General features: G+C 43.6%; 1 protein-coding gene across 4 annotated transcripts in view; it reads right to left on the reverse strand.

Moving 5' to 3' along the window:
* LOC110157897 (DENN domain-containing protein 4B) overlaps positions 1–18,155 on the reverse strand; it is a 41,818-nt gene that overhangs the window by 8,375 nt on the left and 15,288 nt on the right. For all 4 annotated transcript variants that reach the window (XM_055163273.1, XM_055163271.1, XM_055163270.1 and 1 more), the window contains exons 9-20: positions 12,294–12,438; positions 11,214–11,389; positions 10,571–10,671; positions 9,591–9,806; positions 9,012–9,157; positions 8,472–8,605; positions 7,775–7,892; positions 7,001–7,207; positions 6,122–6,250; positions 5,627–5,771; positions 799–951; positions 27–210 (exon numbers count right to left, since the gene is read on the reverse strand). In XM_055163273.1, the coding sequence (XP_055019248.1) occupies positions 27–210; positions 799–951; positions 5,627–5,771; positions 6,122–6,250; positions 7,001–7,207; positions 7,775–7,892; positions 8,472–8,605; positions 9,012–9,157; positions 9,591–9,806; positions 10,571–10,671; positions 11,214–11,389; positions 12,294–12,438 (1,854 nt within the window). The remainder of the gene's footprint in view (positions 1–26; positions 211–798; positions 952–5,626; positions 5,772–6,121; positions 6,251–7,000; positions 7,208–7,774; positions 7,893–8,471; positions 8,606–9,011; positions 9,158–9,590; positions 9,807–10,570; positions 10,672–11,213; positions 11,390–12,293; positions 12,439–18,155) is intronic.

Consider the following 18,155-nt stretch of genomic DNA (forward strand, 5'->3'; position numbering starts at 1 on the left):
TATGGGCCCTTTAAGCTTGAACCTACCGTGCGTCTCTCCCGGGCGGTGGGCAGTATTCTGACTCGCTCTCTGCACACTCTTTGTAGAACGTGGAGAGACAGACCTGACTGCGTGGTACCACCCCTCCTCCTGGAGGGGGCGCTGTGGGGCCCAGAGGAGGCTTCCGCGGGTCTCCACTCTGGACCTGCGCCTTCCTCTGCAGCTTCAGCTCTGAAAGAAACACACACAATTATGAAATGTACAGTAAACCTGGTGTTTGTGAGCAGCAGAGTGGACCATTAGGTTGAGTTCATGTTGGATGAGGCCATAATCTCAGAAGACAACGACGTGCCTCTATGGGAGATTTACATCAAATTCTAGAACATAAACGTAACCTATATCACAGATGCCAATACTGGAACCTCAGTTATGGCCATCGCTACTTGTTTTGCTGGATACAAATATTGGCCAAATGTTACACCAATTTAATATTACCAGTTAAATCAATGTTCATCAGCAGTGTCACGAGCAGCTATACATTTAGAGGGCTTGAAATATGGCTGTACACAATTAAGCAACTCATCATTTTACATCCCAGATACAAACACATTTTGTTTTTAGTTTTACAAGGGAAAAGTTAATTTGCAAACTTTACTATAACTTAACATAAATTTGGGGCCTTGCTAAGGATTTAAATACTGGTAAATCAATCATTATCAGAAACGGCAGCTAGACAAATATCGTATATCGGTATCGGCTCAACCCTCCCTAGACACAATAGCAGTTAGAATAATTGCAAATACGATGTGTGGTTCTTACTGTCAGTGGGCTTCATGCTGCTCAGGCTACTGCTCTTCACAATGGAGCCGGGCAGTGACTCGTGACTGGAGCTGTCACTCAAACCGCTCCAACTGGACTGACGAATCAGGGATGAGTGTGGACGGGGCCTGCAGTCCGAGTCAAACATCGACTCTGAAAAAGAAACAAAAAAGATTAAATATTTAACATTAACAGAAGGGGTTTCATTGGTGGAATCTGATATGTTGACCTGGTTTATGATTAATATCTCTTTAATTACCGGGCCTATCCACATGAAACAAAAACTGGCACACTCAACATCTTAAATTAATTGTATGCAAGATTTTGATTTTAAGAGCCCAATATTACACTGTGATAGAAATGTATACTGTGGAAAGATTTCTCTCAATCTGTCTTTGTGTAAATGAATGTGATTTCTGACTTAAACCAGAGCATCATTAACATGTGTAAAGGCTCAGCAGACACAACTGCCCTCACCCCCACCCCTGTGTTGTCTTACCTGTCCTCAAATGTAAGTTTGATGCTGATTAGCACAAGCACGTGTAACTAAAGTCACTCTGCTTTGTATGTTACTTGTATTTCTGTATAAATACTCAGAGCTTAGATGCTCTGGGGAGGAGATGGAAAGGAGTGCCTTGGGGAGAGATGGAGAGAAGGGGTGACTGGAGAGAGGCTGTTGGTGTCTGGCCAGGGCAGGCCTAGGCCCTGTCCATATCTGCTGTAACAGATGTGAAGAGGCTTTATTCACACTTATGTCACAAACCAGGAAGACTTCCGGTGTAGTTCCTGACACTTGGCTCGCTGACCGACTGTGATCAAACCCACTGAAGTAAATGTGATCAAGGTACATGATTTTTTTATATATTTTTTTTTATGTATTTAAAATGATAAAAATTTGCTTGGAAGGACTGACATATTTTATAGAAATAGTTTCCTTTCATTTTGAAGTAATATTAAAGTATTCGGAAGAAAAAAGCTGACAAATTATGCAAAATCATGCACCTTCTACTTGCTTGCACAATTTTCCCTCCGTTACCATGACCTTTCTTAATAAAATCTCATGACTCAAAAGGTAAAAGGTTTTTTCAGCCTAATCTTGTACCATATGGTAGAAAACTATATGAAGCAAATATTCAAACCAGTTTGTTAAGGATATGTAAGTGAGAACCAAGAGTTATCACTGTTTGGATTTATTGCCCAAAAAGTGCTGCATATTTCATTCCCTCCGTTACCGACATGAGTTTTTTAATTTTTGGTCAACAACTTGAAAGAATATCACAGGTTTAACTTGACCCTGTTGGAGTGTTAACTCTTTCCTACATTCTGATACTTTACTTATTTCAATAGTCCCTCTAGTTTCTGAATAAGAGCGATTTGAATGTAAAAAATCTGCCCCTGTTTCCCTCCGTTACCACTTGACCGAACCCATATATAATAAAAGCAATAATAAAAATTTACTGCAAATGGTCCTACATAAATCAAACATTGTTTTTCACCTGTGGTTCAACAGAATTATTAGAAAAAAACAAAAAAATGAAACTGGCCTGGACAAAAATGATGTTACCCTTAACGTAATATTTTGTTGCAAACCTTTTGAGGCAAACTCTGCAAACAAACGATTTCTGTAACTGTCAGTGAGACTTCTGCTCTGGTCAACAGGTATTTTGACCCATTTTGACCCCAGTCGTCTCAGGTTTGAAGGTTCCTTCACCAGACAGCATGTTTCAGCTAAGATATTCAAAAGAATTGAGATCTGGTAGGCAACACATTTCGTCCAAAATACCTTGATAGTTTTGAGATTTTGTTGTACCTTGCACAGATTCAAGACACTCTGTGCCAGATGCAGCAAAACAGCCCCAGAACAAAATCAAGCCTCCGTGCTTCACAGTAGGAACAGTGTTCTTTTCTTGGTCTGCTTCATTATTATGTCTGTGAACATAGAGCTGATGTGTCTTGCCAAAGAGCTCTAGTTTTGTCCAAAGGACATTCTCCCAGAAGCTTTCTGGCTTGTAAATCTGCATTGTGACAAATTCCAGTTTCACTTTTTTATGATTTTCTCTCAGCAGTGGTGTCCTCACATGAAGTCCACTTTGGTTCAAACACTGATGGATGGTGTGATCTGACACTGATGTACTTTGCCTTTTGAATTTGTTTAGAGGTTATTCTTGTCACGCCCCTGCCTGTCCTGAGTCTTCTGGGTGTGGACGTGGGCGGAGTCTGCTGGGAGCACCTGCTTTCCATCTCCAATCAAGCCTGCTACATAGGCCCAGCTCTCCAGCCAGACTCTGCCAGATTGTTTCGTCTACCTGATGGTGAGTTTTTGTTTCTACGTCGCTTCCTGTTACTTACCTGCATTTTTGTATTTCCTAGTTCCCGCTGTGGAAGACTCCGGCATTCCAGCTCCTGGCTCCTGGCTCCTCCACTGCCTATCCTGCCTCGTCAATAAACCTTTGTTTCTCTTTTGCATTTTTGCCCTCGTTCTGAGTCTGTTTTTGGGGTCCACTCCAGTGGTACACAACAGTTCTGGGCTCTTCGGTTCCATTTGTATGATCCATCTCTTCATTCTGTCATCAATTTTCCTCTTGCGGCCACGTCCAGGGAGGTTGGCTTCAGTCCTGTGGACCTCAAACTTCTGAAGAACATGTGTAACTGTAATCACAGGAACATCAAGCTGCTTGGAGATGGTCTTATTGTCTTTATCTTTAACCTGCTTGTCTATAATTTTCTTTCTAGTCTCCTGACACAGTTCTCTTCTTCTCTTTCTCTGCTCCATGTTCAGTGTTGTGTCCATCATGTCTCCAAACAGCACAATGACACATGTCCTCCTTTAAACAGACACACTGACTGAGGACAAGTTTGAAGAACCTGTGATGCAGATTAGAGACACACCGAAGTTTAACATGTCCCAATTACTTACAATCATTTTTGTCCAGGCTAGTTTCATTAGTTGTTTTTTTTTTTTTTATATATATATATAATTCTGTTGAACAACAATTCAAAAACAGTGTCTGCTTTTCAAAGGCTGTTTTTCAGGCTATATATTTTTTTAAATTTATTATTGCTTTTCTTAGTTTCAAGTTATTTCAGAGAAAACTGTTGATTTTTCTTTCATGACCAGAGTGGTACCAACAATTTTGTCCACAACTGTATACTAGAGCCTGACCGATATATCGGCTGGCCCATATTATCGGCCGATATGGGCACCTGGAGACATATCGGCTGATAGCTGATATGCTTGCTGATAGGGGCCGATATTTCACGTGGGTATGTTATACCTCGTTATAAATCTTAGACTCTCTACATTATGTTCATTTAATCAAATTTATAGACAGATAAATGTCCTAATATGTGGCTCCGCATCAGTATTTATCTGCGGTGTAATTTGTCTGTGTCTGTGTCCATACTGTCCCTGAACACACCCCCAGAGTCACTTCACTCATGTGCTATTGTTTACACCCGCAGCGGTGCACAACACTGAGATTATATTCTTTTTATGGACAATCGGTTTGAGTCTGGATTAAGGACTTTTATTAGTGCAGACTTGTGATGTGAGGAGGAGCCTGTGTGAGCGGTGAGTGTTGGAAATACATCAACTTTGAAGCTAGTTTTGGTTATCTGTTAGCGATTAGCTGCTGTAGCTCCCGCACATAAACAGACTGTTTTCTATTGGCCTATTGTAAAGTGACTGTATTGGCCGTATATTTGTTACTGGACCAGCATTGATATGTAAATGAGCTGTGAATAGACGTGTGAATGATCCACATTTATGCATATAATTAATTACCGTGGGGCACGTTTTTACGGCTAAAGGCTAATAGCGGTAGTTTCTTTACTAGCTATGAGTTATGGGTCGGTCGTGATCGAAGAGGCTCTTAGAGCCGGCTCTTTGAAGTGAACGACGGGAGCCTGCTTCTTACTGGGAGCCGTGTTTTCTCTTTTTCTCACTTTTTCTCTTCAAGCCGCTTGTAGACCCGTAGTTTGACAGCAGCAGCGGCTGAAAACGAAACTTTCAGAAATATACGTGTGCATAGGATTAAAAAAAAAGTGCATATTTGGCTGCAGTTCAGCATAAAATGAATAAAGCAGGACTAATCTTGGGCTCAAGAGAGAGATAGAGACCGAGTCCCGACACTCAGTCCTGGTTCAGTTCTGGTTTAGTCCTGTTTTACACATGGTCTAAATCTGTTTTAGTCCTGGTTTAGTCCTTTTTCAGTCCTGGTTCAGTTCTGGTTTAGTCCTGCTTGCAACAAAACAATCTCAAGAGTCGCTTGGGAGCCGAAAGAGCCAGCTGCTTTAGTGAGCCGAGCCAAAAGAGACGGTTCTCCCAAAAAAAATGGAATACCCATCACTAGTAGCTAGAATGTGATGCAAAAATGCCATTAGGCCAATCTACTGTCTGTAAATATGATGTAAAGAGTCAGAATAACAATAAATGTTGCCTAAATAAACCCAATTTAGAATCCACTAGAGCCAAACCTAAGTTTTTTAAACAATTCAAGATTTACAGTGATTTTTCATTAATCATTAAATATATCGTTATGTTGTATGTGTGGGGGGGTGGGTATTCACATTTCATTATTGCTAATAATTATATTATTTATTTATCATAATTTTTTATTTTATTAGTTTTTTTTTCCTTCTGTGACATCTGATTTATGTGCACAAAAAAGTAATAAAAAAAATAATAAATCCAGTATGTTTAAGCTAAAATGCCTCTTTCTGATCTGATCGGTCACTCCCTAAACCCCTGCACCTGCCCCAGTCATGACTCAGTATTAGTGCAGCCTCTGGGACAACAGAAAGTTAAGACCACATTTAGATGTCTGACCTCCTCGTGACCCTAGCGAGCCACTTTTGTGCCGTCGTTTGATTGGCTGTCGAAACTGGGCCACAGCCAATAGGACGTTCCTGAGTTTGGCCCAGAGCAGCCGGCCGCCCTGATTGGTCGACGGCCACTTACTCTCCAGCACAGCCTGTGGAAAACAACCAATAAAGGAAGAGGATATTACCAATCAAAACACAGAACCCAGCCAAGTAGTAGTACCTTGCTTTTAACACCCATACGTGATGATAGTAGTAGTACCCTTTTCTCTTATCTGTAGGTGATAGTAGTAGTAGTACCTTGTTGTAGTACCCTTTGGTGATAGTAGTAGTAGTAGTACCTTGTTGTAGTACCCTTTGGTGATAGTAGTAGTAGTAGTACCTTGTTGTAGTACCCTTTGGTGATAGTAGTAGTAGTAGTACCTTGTTGTAGTACCCGTAGGTGATAGTAGTAGTAGTAGTACCTTGTTGTAGTACCCGTAGGTGATAGTAGTATTAGTACCTTGTTGTAGTACCCGTAGGTGATGGTATTGGGTGTGATCCCGGCTCTCTTCATCTCTAACAGGACTCTCACAGCGAGCACCGGCTGCCCATACAGACCACAGAGCTGCATCAGGATCCGGTAACACACCTAAGACAACAAAACAGGTTCTAAACTGGGTCTGAATTGGGTCTAAGCTGGGTCTAAACCAGGACTAAACCAGGTCCAAACCACATCCAGCAGCCCCAGTCAAATGAAGCTCATCCATAATGAAGCCATTATAGCAACCAATCTACAACCTTGAACCATATTTGGATAGCCAAGCGCAAAACCAAAGAGCCATTCAGGAGCATGACTGTTGAGGGTACATGCCCCCTCCTGCCCACACTCCTAGTGTGGCAGGGGACAGGCACTCAGCAACGAGGCTGTCAATCAATCTGTTGCAGGCACTGGATTGGTCTGTTATAATGTTTATGTCTTCATTTAGGAATAAAACAGTGAAATAAAACTCCAGGATCATGTAGAGCAGGTAAATATGAACATTTTAAAACCAAAAGTCTGACAGCACCAGTGGGGCAACAGTTTTTCAATAGGAAGTGAATTACAACCAGAGCTCGAAGGAACCACTTAGTGCAAATGCTCATTCCATTTGGCACGCAGGGGCCAAATGCGTTAGCTCTGTCCATTTATATACAGTTTAGACTATTGTCAGCAGGGAGGAAATACAACAGGACCCTGCTGGAGGGTGATGGGGTCACATCTCATTGGGAAACATCACCAGACAAGCTTGTGACATTGTAGTGGGTGATGGTAGTGTGATGGAGGTGAGTGTGATGGAGGTGGGTATGATGGGTATCGTGGATATCGTGGGTGGGGTTGATACTGGGGTGGGGTATCTACCTCGTCGGGCAGCACCACCCTCCTCGTCTCCGTGTGCTTGAGGACATCGTAGGCGGCGTGTAGCGCTCGCACTTTCCCACTCTCTCCTCTCACAAACGTGGGCAGATAAATGAACCACAGGCCGTAACAGTGCCCCAAGAGGCACTTGGCCCACATGTCAGGCACTGCCGCGTACTTCTGAGCGCGCCTCTGGGCCAGCTTTATCTCCTGCAAAACAAAAAGTCAGATGCCCTCCCATTATCTCCTACAAGACCTCCCCTCCCTATGTGTCAGATGCCCTCCTTGTGTGTCAGATGCCCTCCCTGTGTGTCAGATGCCCTCCCTGTGTGTCAGATGCCCTCCCTGTGTGTCAGATGCCCTCCTTCCGTCTCTGACCTCATTCCCACAGTCACGTGCCTAAATCTGATATATTTTTCAGAGCAGTTTGCATTTTTAAAGCGCTCCCTGCTCCTCTGCCCTGAGGTCGGCTTTGTCCTCAGAAAACTGCTTTATTTAGAAAGTTCCATGAAAACGTCTCTTTGTCCAGAAGGAATCTGTACTTGAAAGGATGCATGTTTAAAGAAATTATAACCAAAGTAGAAGTGTTTTCTACTTTGGTTATAAAAAGCGGCTCCTCACACTCCCACTTCAGAGCGCTGATGCACAACCAGTGTGCATCCCGCTAATGAAATTACCGCACATCACATCAGGTTTGTTAAATCGCTGTGTACAGTTTTGTAACATGTTTTTGTACCTGTTGCTGCTGTTTGTTACCTGTGTGGGGGAGGGGCTTACCTGCTTTGTCCTGCGGGGGGCGGGGCTGCTCGGGGCGGGACTTCCTTTGGTCTGGACTTTGATCTGATCATGAGGTCGGTCAAACAGCTCCATCTTCAAAGACGGGAAAGTCTCGTAACTGAAACAGGCAAAAGAGAAGGACCTCATCAAGTACTGCCACTTGATGATGTCATGGGGTGGGTGCATGATCTGAGCTGATAGGCCTCGCCTCTTCATAGAAGCAACTGATTGTAGTAAGCAAAGGTTTTTCATGTACGTGTTTTAGTTGTTGAAAATGAGTACATCAGAACACAACATGTATGACCTGGAATCTGTTGTTAAGTTCTGAGCAGCAGGCGGGGATAGGGGGTAGGGGGATATTTTTTCAGCACTTAAGTCTCAAATGCAGGACAACAGACCCCTGTAAAGCCTGGTGCCCTTCCATAGGTAGAACATTTGTGTTATCCACAAATGACAAAATGAATGTGTTTCATTTGCTGTGATATTAAAATGAATGGGCTGGACCTGTTACCGGTGCCAGTACCAGGCTGTGTGCACACACACATTCTATATATGGCACTGGAAACATCTATCCTCCATTACTCAAACATACAGGAATCAATCAAATATAACGCACGATCATGATGAGGGAACATTGTTGTAATTAAAAGTAGATTTTACAGAATATATCCCCTTTAAAGTGTGATACTGGACTGACCTGTAGGGGGCAGGACTCTCCGACCCGTCCGCCTCCTGGGGCTCCTCTGGTGGCATGATGAAGACTGTGTGCTCCCCACAGAGAGACTCCTCCAAGTCCACAAGACACACCTCCTCTGGTCGCTCCACATCCACCTGAGAGACCAGAACCACAACTGAACCAGAACTAGGACTGAGCTACAACTAAACCAGGACTGAAACAGGATTAAATTTAGACCAGGACTGAACCCAGCTTGGACCAGGACCAAACCAGTACCGATCCAGGACTGAACCAGGACTGAACTTGGACTGAACCATGACTTAACAGGTGTGAACAAAGACTGAACCAAGATTAAACCAGGACTAAACCAGAACCAGGACTGAACCAGGACTGAACTAGGGTATAAATCAGGAATGAACCAGAACTAAACCAGGGATTAAACCAGAACTAAACTAGGACTGAACCAGGACTAAACACGCACAAAATAAGTACAAAACAAGGACAAAACAAGGCCAAACCAGGTGTAAACCATGTGTAAACCAGGTGTAAACCAGGACTGACCTTCTGCACACACTCGTCGAAGAATTCAAGGCAGGCGTGGCGGTCGCTGACGAAGGAGCACTCCTCGATGAACTGAGTGAACATCTGTGTCCGAGTGAGTTGAGAGTAAAACTTCTGCTGAGCACGCTCCCTGGACTTCAGGAAACCTACAGGACAATACAGAGTTAAACCAGGTCTGAACCAGGTCTGACCCAAGATTATATCAGGTCTAAAACAGGACTGAACATTGACAACAAAAGGATTAAACCAGATCTGAGCCAGATCTGAACCACGTTTGACCTAGGACTATACAAGATATTAACGAGGACTAAACAGAGACAAAACAAGGACGGGTCTGAACCAGGTCTGAGCCAGGACTAAACCAGATCATTCAACAGTGCAGTATGAGTGGAGCGCACCCTGCAGGTTGAAGAGGAGGGGAGGTCCCCGAGGATAATAATAGATAGATAGATAATAATCTATCAGTCAAATTAAGAGGTTGGAACCAGGACTAAACTGGAACTATACCATTAAACCATAAACCCGGTCTGAGCCAGGTTTAAGGCAGGTCTCCCCACAGTGCAGTGTAATAGAGCGCACCCTGCAGGTTGAAGAGGTTGCTGCAGTCAGTGGTGGTGTCAGAGGGGGCCTGTGTGATGGGCAGTAGATAGCTCCTGTATCCCTTTAAGAGTAAACTCATAAAACGCAGAAACGCTTCCTGGATCTCGAGCTCCAGCTGCTTCTGCCGACGGTAGATCTGATCGTAGTCTGTCAATAGGAACTCCAGTGTCGCCTCCTCCTGGCCCGGAGAGCAAACTGCACACACACACGATTGGGTACTGTCAGATTAAAGGGACAGTCAAAAGATAAAAACATGCACAGTTTGACATCTGCTCATTTACATTTAGTTTGGATCCTTGTCAAAGTCTGATCTTGTCAGATCTGAAAAGCTAAGCAGGGCTGGACCTGGCCAGTACTTGGATGGGAGGCCACTGGGAAAATCAGGTGCCACAGGGGGGGCGCCAGTCATAAAAACTGCCGTTGTGTCCTTAGGCAAGACACTTTACCCACATTATCTAGCATGAAAGTGGTGAGCACATGAGTGATGATGGTGGTCATGATTGGTGATGATTGGCAGCCTCGCTAAAATCAGCTTTTAGTAGCAAAATCAATAAGTGACTTTGAGCGCCTTGAAAAGTACTAGTTGTAGTTGTTGTAGTTGTAGTTGTAGTAGTTGTAGTTGTTGTTGTTGTTGTAAACATGCTCTAAAATGCCTAATACTCTCCGGATGGGTGGCGTCATGATGTGCTACCACTTCCACAATATGCCCAACACTAGATCTATTTCAATAATGATGATATAACAAAATGCTATTTTAGATTTTTGTTTAAAGTACAATAGCAAAGGCTTCACCAACATTATCTCAACCCAGTAGTTAACCAAAATCAAACTATGATTAAATGCAGAATAAAACCAGGCCTAAACCTATTTAAAAACTTTTTTTTTTGTATATTTGGAAGCGTGTCAAAGGGGACTCCTTTGGAGAGCCACATCTGTCCCACAGGGCTGTGTAGACTCACTCTTCTCCAGAGTCTTGTGCAGATGGCTCAGGGTGTTAAACAGCATCTTTCCTTGTTTCCTCGGGAGAGACTTCCACGACAGCGGCTTCTTGTCCTCAGACCTAAAAACAACATAACATTCACAATGGGACAATATGTTACAGTGAAGTCACAACAACATAGACTGTATAAACAAGTGGACTACACCCACAGAGCCTGGGCTGCAAATAAAGCTCATCAAGGCTAGCTGTTATAGAGGCAAATCTTGAACCAACTTCCATATTTGGAATTCCAAGTGCGAGTATCATAGCAACCAAAGAGCCGTTCCCAGACGGCTGGTTTGGCAGGCACCAGACTTGTCTGCTATTAATGTTCATATCTTGATTTAGGGACAAAATAAAAAACAGCAGGACCAGGCAGAGGGGGTTAATACAAATATTTTAAGAATAAAATGATGAGCCTGAGCAGTTACAAAGAGAGGGGCAATGATTTTTCAGTAGAATCTGAGTAGGAATCAGAGTTGATGGAGCCAGAAGTGTGCACATGCTCACTTCCAGGTTCCAAACAGAAAGGACAGGTTAGCAATGTACATTTCTATAAACAGTCTATGCACAATGTGAGCATGTGAGAGGGAATGTGAGGATTAACAGGAGGAGGCACTGACTGGAAGATGGTGTTGGTGTCCAGGTCCACACAGATGACCTCTGGAGGGGGGTCATGGAGGTCAAAGTAACTGGAGTGAACCCCCACGATAAAGGGCATCGGAGCCAAAAGTACGTCTGACATCTGCAGCGGGCACAGGGGGATGTACGGGCAGAGCCAACGCAGAGGGAACAACATCTGGAAGAGAGAGAGACACATGACAGAGGGAGGAGAGGAAAGACACATGAGAGAGACATGAGAGAGGGAGGAGAGAGAGAGAGACACATGAGAGAAGGACATGAGAGAGGGAGGAGAGGAAAGGGACATGAGAGAGGGAAGAGAATGGGCATGAGAGAGGGCGAGGCAGGAGAGAGAGAGACATGAGAGACGCAAGGGAGGAGAGAGAAATATGAGAGAGGGCGAGGGAGGAGAGAGAAATATGAGAGAGGGCGAGGGAGGAGAGAGAAATATGAGAGAGGGCGAGGGAGGAGAGAGAAATATGAGAGAGGGAGAGGGAGGAGAGACAAATATGAGTGAGGCAAGGGAGGAGCGAGACATGAGAGAGCATCAATACAGCATAAATACACGTGAGGAGAGAGAGAAGGGACAAGAGGGACAGAGCCCATGCAGAGGGAACATGAGAGAAGGTGAGAGCAAGAGAGAGAGTGGAGAGAGAGAAAGAGAAAGAGAAAAGAGAAGAGGGGAGAAGGGGGAGATGGGAGAGGGAGGGGGACACAGGGAGGTGTTGGGACAGAGTCAAAGGAAAAGGAGCAGCATGTGGAAGAGAGAAGGAGAGGAGAGAGCGGGGCAGAGCCAGGGCACAGGAGACAGCATCTGACAGTAGGAAACATACATAAAGTTATTCTTTAAAATCTTCTGAGGAGACCCCTAATGCTCCTGTAAAAGAGCTGGAGGACAGGTCAGAATCCTCAGCTGGAGTTTGTTGTGCAACTGTCAGATTGCAGATTTGTTGTCCTGGATTATGATTCATGTCTGTGAATCAGACCTATCTACATGAAACCAAAACTGGCACAAAGTTCAGAGTCTTCTCTGTGAGTATACTTGCAGTTACCATGGTTACACAGTGGTTTGTGATACTCACAGATACAAGGGCTTCGCTCACGGAGGTTAACACGTCTGGCCTCAGAGAGTGCAGCAGCAGCTTGTGTTCAGTCAGAGCAGCCACCAGGAGGCAGCAGCAGTGCTCTGGGCCCAGGTTCTGCAGCAGCTTCAGGAAACTCGCACCACTGAAGAAGAAACAAGATATTAAATATATGTATATATGTATATGTGCATATATGTATACAGTCCCTGACAAAAGTCTTGTCACTTATCCATTTTGTAGAAACAAAAGCTTATAACCTGACTGTAAATTAATCGATTGGTTTTAGAAATGTCTCATATGAAAGCTAAAACCCTCCCAAATTATGCTCAATATACTAAAATAAATTTGCTTCACTGAAGAAAGATTGATCATTTAATGAACACAGAAAGGTCAGATTTTGGCAAGACAAAAGTTTTGTCGCCTACAGAAAATTGAACAAATAATTTACTTCAAATACAAAAATATGTTGCATAACGTCAGTGAATTAAGTAGTGGTGCTGTGAGATCCATATTTAATATCTTGTATGACTCCATGAGCTTGAAGGACGCATCCATGCGGTTTGACAATGATTCATACAATTTGTTGATGAAGGTTGTTGTTGTTCATCAGGAATAGCAAAGACAGCGTCTTACATGCCTCCCAGAGTTCATCAAGATTCTTTGGTTTTGTCTTCCATGTTTCCTCTTTCATTCTACCCCAGACATGCTCAATGATGTTCATGTCTGGTGACTGGGCTGGCCAGTCCTGGACCACCTTGATCTTCTTCGCCTTGAGAAACCTTGATGTAGAGATAGAATTATGTGATGGAGCACCATCCTGCTGCAAAATTTGACCCCTTTTATGGTTGGGAATGTAAGAGGTAGTTAAAGGTTGTATGGAGGATTTTTTTTTGTTTCAAGGTGTCAATGATAGATTATAGAGGTGCAGTAGCCTTGTAATTATGATGACCAAAAAAAAGAGAATAAAAATTCATAAACTCTGGACGTGGTGGGGCTAAACATTTGCCAATAGATAACGACACTGCCTCGTTATCTGTTAGCTGACAGGCTGTCAATCAATCTCCCTACGTTTCTAGCGTAACTAACTTGCCTGCGCGCCGCCTGTACGTGGTTTACGTACGCCTGTCACGCAGTCCACAGACGCAAGACGCACAGACGCTCTTTACTCCACCAACGCAACAGTTCTTAGCGGCTTTTTTTTACCTATATCTTCCTCGCAATTCGCACAAAGTTTGTTGCAATGGCGACAAGAATCCAGGAGCAGTTCGCCGCAAAAGAAAGTCCGTTTTTGAGGTCGCTGAAAGAAGAAGACAAGGGGAAAAGCAGCGAAGCCAAACTAAGGTGATTCTTGAAGATTCATTCCAGCGATGGCGCGACTGAAGCAGACGGGGTTTCACGCATGCGCAACATTTGAAAAAGGACAAACAGTCGCTGGATTTCTCGTTCCTTGGAAAATCCTCTATACAACCTTTAATACTTCTTGATATTTGAGGCTATTGATATTGCCTTCCACCCTGCAAATGTCTCGCACACCCCCATACTGGATGGAACCCCAGACCAGGATTTTTCCACCACCAAACTTAACTGTTTTCTGGGTGAATCTTGGATCCATGCAGCTCCAGTAGGTCTCCTGCAATATTTGCGGCGGCTGTGATGTAATTCAACCGAGGATTCATCTGAGAAATCCACCTTCTGCCACTTTTCCAGTGTCCATCCTTTTAGCAGGCTGTGGGCCTTGGCAAATGCCACACGTTGTTTTAATTGCCTTTTGTTTAGTGCTGGTTTCTGTGTTCAACTAAAACTTTTGTCCGGGCAAGTTCTCTCCTCTGCCAGTTGCCCGAGCGGGCAAGTGAAAATAAAGCGACACAAATCTAGTCCCCCAGTAATAATAACTATTTATTTGGTTGATAAACAAAGCGACGGGTTGTCCGTTCATAACGCATTTTTTCATTTCCGTGAAAGGAACAGATAAGTCCAACCTTTTGAACTGCCACGAAAAACGGCCGCGGTGACAAGTGCTCACTTCATGCGCGCTGCTGTGCGCATCACAGTCAATGTTTTGTCTTTCCCACTGACTGTAGGCATCTTAAATAAAACGGACGCCCAGTCAATCAAAAATGTCCTTTAGTGCGGACCGCGCTACTCCACCCCTTTTGTTTTGTCTCATTCTACCGTCACATCTCACATATCTAGGCAGCTTCATGACGCGTCGGAATGAAAAGCGAACTCAGGGTTAAACCAAACTCCAAAAATTTGCCATATATTTACCAAGCCTACTCACTAATCTCAGTAATTAGTTAAAATGCAAAGGTTATTATTATAGCCCGTGCTTTTGGGAATAACATTCACTGGGACGGTACCGGGGCGTCTCCAAGCGATACGTGCGCTCTGTGAGCGGGGCGTGTGTCACCGGAGGACCACGCCGCGTGACATTAAACCTGCTTCTCTACTTCAGTCCTCATGGAGCCCTGTACGTGCACACTCCCACATCGTAATGAGATCCATTCATAGAGAACAGTCCTACCTGTGCGCCTCCAGTGCGTCGCTCCAGTGCCACGCGCGTAAATCCCGTGTTTTCTTAACCCATTACGCAGCGACGAGAAGCGCGAACAAGGACCTAAATTTAAGCAGTCCAAACTAACTCCACAGTAGAGGACCGAGATATGTAGTAGTTTTCTTTATAAGTGCGCAAAGGGTATAGTTACAATTTATGTTTTTATGCAAATTAATGGCCAATATTATTAAGAAAATACTTTTCAGTCATTGAATAACTTTATATCTATGTTAATTCATATTTTAAAACAGAGTAGGCTACTATACACGGTTCAGGTATAACTCCAAATGCGCACGCAAATAAACGCACAACTGATTGTCACGAAGACTGACCTGCGCTTAAGTTTCGCTTTTGTTTCTCGTTTTCTGCACTTTATATAAAAGGCAGCGCATGGAGCATGTGCTCTTACTTTGATTAATAACTTTACGCTTTTGCTACTCGGAGGAGGACGGAGGAGAATTATGGAGAACTTTAGGCAGATTCGTTTGGATACATCTTTACGCACACGCGCTCCACGCTGGATATATTTACCAATGAGGAGCAGGGTTTTTGCGGAGTTTTGGTTCATATTATGTTTGGCTTAAATTTGACGCGGACACTGCAGGCTGTGACTGGATGTGGATTTATTATTACGCACTTTGGCTTTGAGACACTATAAACGCCCCGCACTGGAGACTGGGTGTTTTCGGGTGGATACAAGTTTCACGCTGCACCTTGTTTCTTCAGCTCTTCTGTTTTACCGGTAAGAGACACACTGCACTTAGTTTGGACATATGTAAGACATGCTCAACATGTTAAACATGAGCGCTGTTTGTGCAGTACATTTGCGCAGAGCGCAGTACTGACGCGTGAACACCTGCACTACTGATACATTGAAGTGAAATTAAAGTGTGTGTTGGCTCATTGACGCGGGCATTTAATGAAAGGGACCGAAAGTGGGCACCGAGCGAACTTTTGTTTTTTTTAATACCAGTTATTTAGTACTTACCAGTACTTACCGGGCCTTTTCGGTCGATGCCTACTTGAAACAGAGTTTCGATACCCAACACTATCTGCGCAGACTATAGGCTCGAGCAAGTCCAGTTCTATGGTGTACTGGCACTAAAATATTTGGAATGTGAAATGTGCAAGTGAAAGTCAGTTTCTTAGCCTGTGGGCGAGGGTCCAAGGGAAGAACTTATAAGGCTATATATTTGTGAAGCTCATGAAGCCAAAATTTACTTTAAACATACAGAAAGTAAATCAGAAGTAATGCAAAGTAGTGTAACTCCATTACATATGTGGGGCAATACTGCATTACAAAATGTTACACTGCAAAAGGCAATATGTATCACAGTTTCAGATTAACTTGCTCATTGGTCCCAGCACTGGTCCCAGATGACAGCAACCAGGACTATAGATGTTCTGTCATATTTATCTATAATCACATTAGTTCTAGTTGTCACCTGCCCATATGGGTCTGACAACCTGAGACACGTTGAGGCACTCTTAGATCTCTGAGTGGATACAAGAGAGAACAATTTAATGAGAAGACCAATGATAATAATTTTCATCTCATATACATACAAATTTGGACACACTTTTTCATGTATGCTTCTTTTTTTCCCTCCATATTTACACTGTGGAGTGTAGTCTGAAATGATTTAAACTTGTTTTATATATTTGAGATTCTGCCCCACTCTCTCAAACCATTTAGTCATTGTGGTCATGTTATGTTGGTATTCATATGAAAAAAAAAGTTTTTATATGCCTGTGCTAGAGTTCTAGTCAAGACTGCGTTAACTGAGGCCAAGACCTGTCCGAGACCTCAGGGTCCTGAGACCAGGACAAGACCAAGACCTCTGAGGGTCGAGACCAAGACCACAGCCCATCGAGACCAAATCATGACCATCTTTGTCATTTTTGACATTTATTTGGATTTTACAGTTATTTTGGCACATATATATCAATATTTTTAGAAATCTATCTCCATTTTATCTGATAAATGTTAATTTAAGATTAAATTAAGACAAGCAAACTGTACTGTACTGAACACTGCCCTTTTTTAGACTTTCACCCACAGTTTGAGAACCCTTTCTTTAAGAAAACTTCCATTGGTATTTTACACAAAACTGCTTCAAAGTGAATACAGTGGGTAGGATTTTTAAACCCGTTTTGTCAAGTTTCTAACTGGAGTTACATTCACTTGCTGGTTTTGCAGTGGGATTTACCACATTTACCAAACGCATGTCGTGACAAACATAGATGCATTTTGAGCACTTTTATTAGGCAACCTTCAACCACATGTAGCAGTAGTGCTGCTTTGTGCCAACAATGTAACATAAATTTGGATTCGTTTTAGTATTATTTTTCTAATCTGTGGGCATTGAAGAGGGAGCCCGTTTGTGCTATATGCAGGGAGGAACGAGAGCGCGAAAAGAAGGAGCAGATGACGTGAGGCAGATGGGCAGGTAGAATGTTTTAAAAAGTTTAACCTGCCCTGTGATACATTCTGGTACGAGAGGTACACGCTGTTGCGGACAAGGCACGGGCGCTGGGGGCGCTCCACACAAATGCACAGGCTGCAGCGAGACACCCCGCACGCCCCCGCACACCGGTACAAGTTTATTGCCGAGAGCAGTGGCCGTAATGAAATATGATCGCACCTGTCTAAAGTCAGACCTCGAGTCCGAGACAAGGCCGAGTCCAAGCGCCTTCAAGACCGAGTCCAAACGTGGTCGAGTCCGAGACGAGACCAATAACTCGTGTAACCTCGCGAAACCACAGCCGTGCGTCAACGCAAAGGCGGTTCTACCGGCAGCTTGCAGCAGGAAGTACACGCGCAGCTCTGGCTCTGTTTCTCAATGAGAAAGACGATCAAATTTGACTGGGCGCGTTTAGCCGCTTGTATCAGGTCTACAGTTAAACTAACAGCTGAACACACTTGTATTTACCTTCTGTACAGGCTGACCACGGCAAAAGCCACGATTTTAAAAAGTCAATTTTAAAGCTCTTATTAACAGTCTTTCTGGACCTGGGCCCTTTTACATGACACAGATCTGCCCCAGGAGCACGTTGTCCTGACGGTAAAGGCACAAATACAACCAAAGATTCATGCTCTGTGTATTTTGATGGGGATACGCGTAGAGTGTCAAAATTAGGATGGATCCTATTTTCTGAAATCTACGCGTGCAGGACACGTTGCTCCATTCGTGCGTCTAGCACCTGCAGTGAAGCCGTCCTCATTCACTTTCCATGCATTCTAAAAGTTAAACGTCCAAAAGTTGCAGTTTTTACGCTTGCATAGAGCGAAATGTGCATGCAGT

Source organism: Boleophthalmus pectinirostris, unplaced genomic scaffold (assembly GCF_026225935.1).
Source record: "Boleophthalmus pectinirostris isolate CB_2022bp ecotype Guang Dong unplaced genomic scaffold, ASM2622593v1 HiC_scaffold_6, whole genome shotgun sequence".
Lineage (NCBI taxonomy): Eukaryota > Metazoa > Chordata > Actinopteri > Gobiiformes > Gobiidae > Boleophthalmus > Boleophthalmus pectinirostris.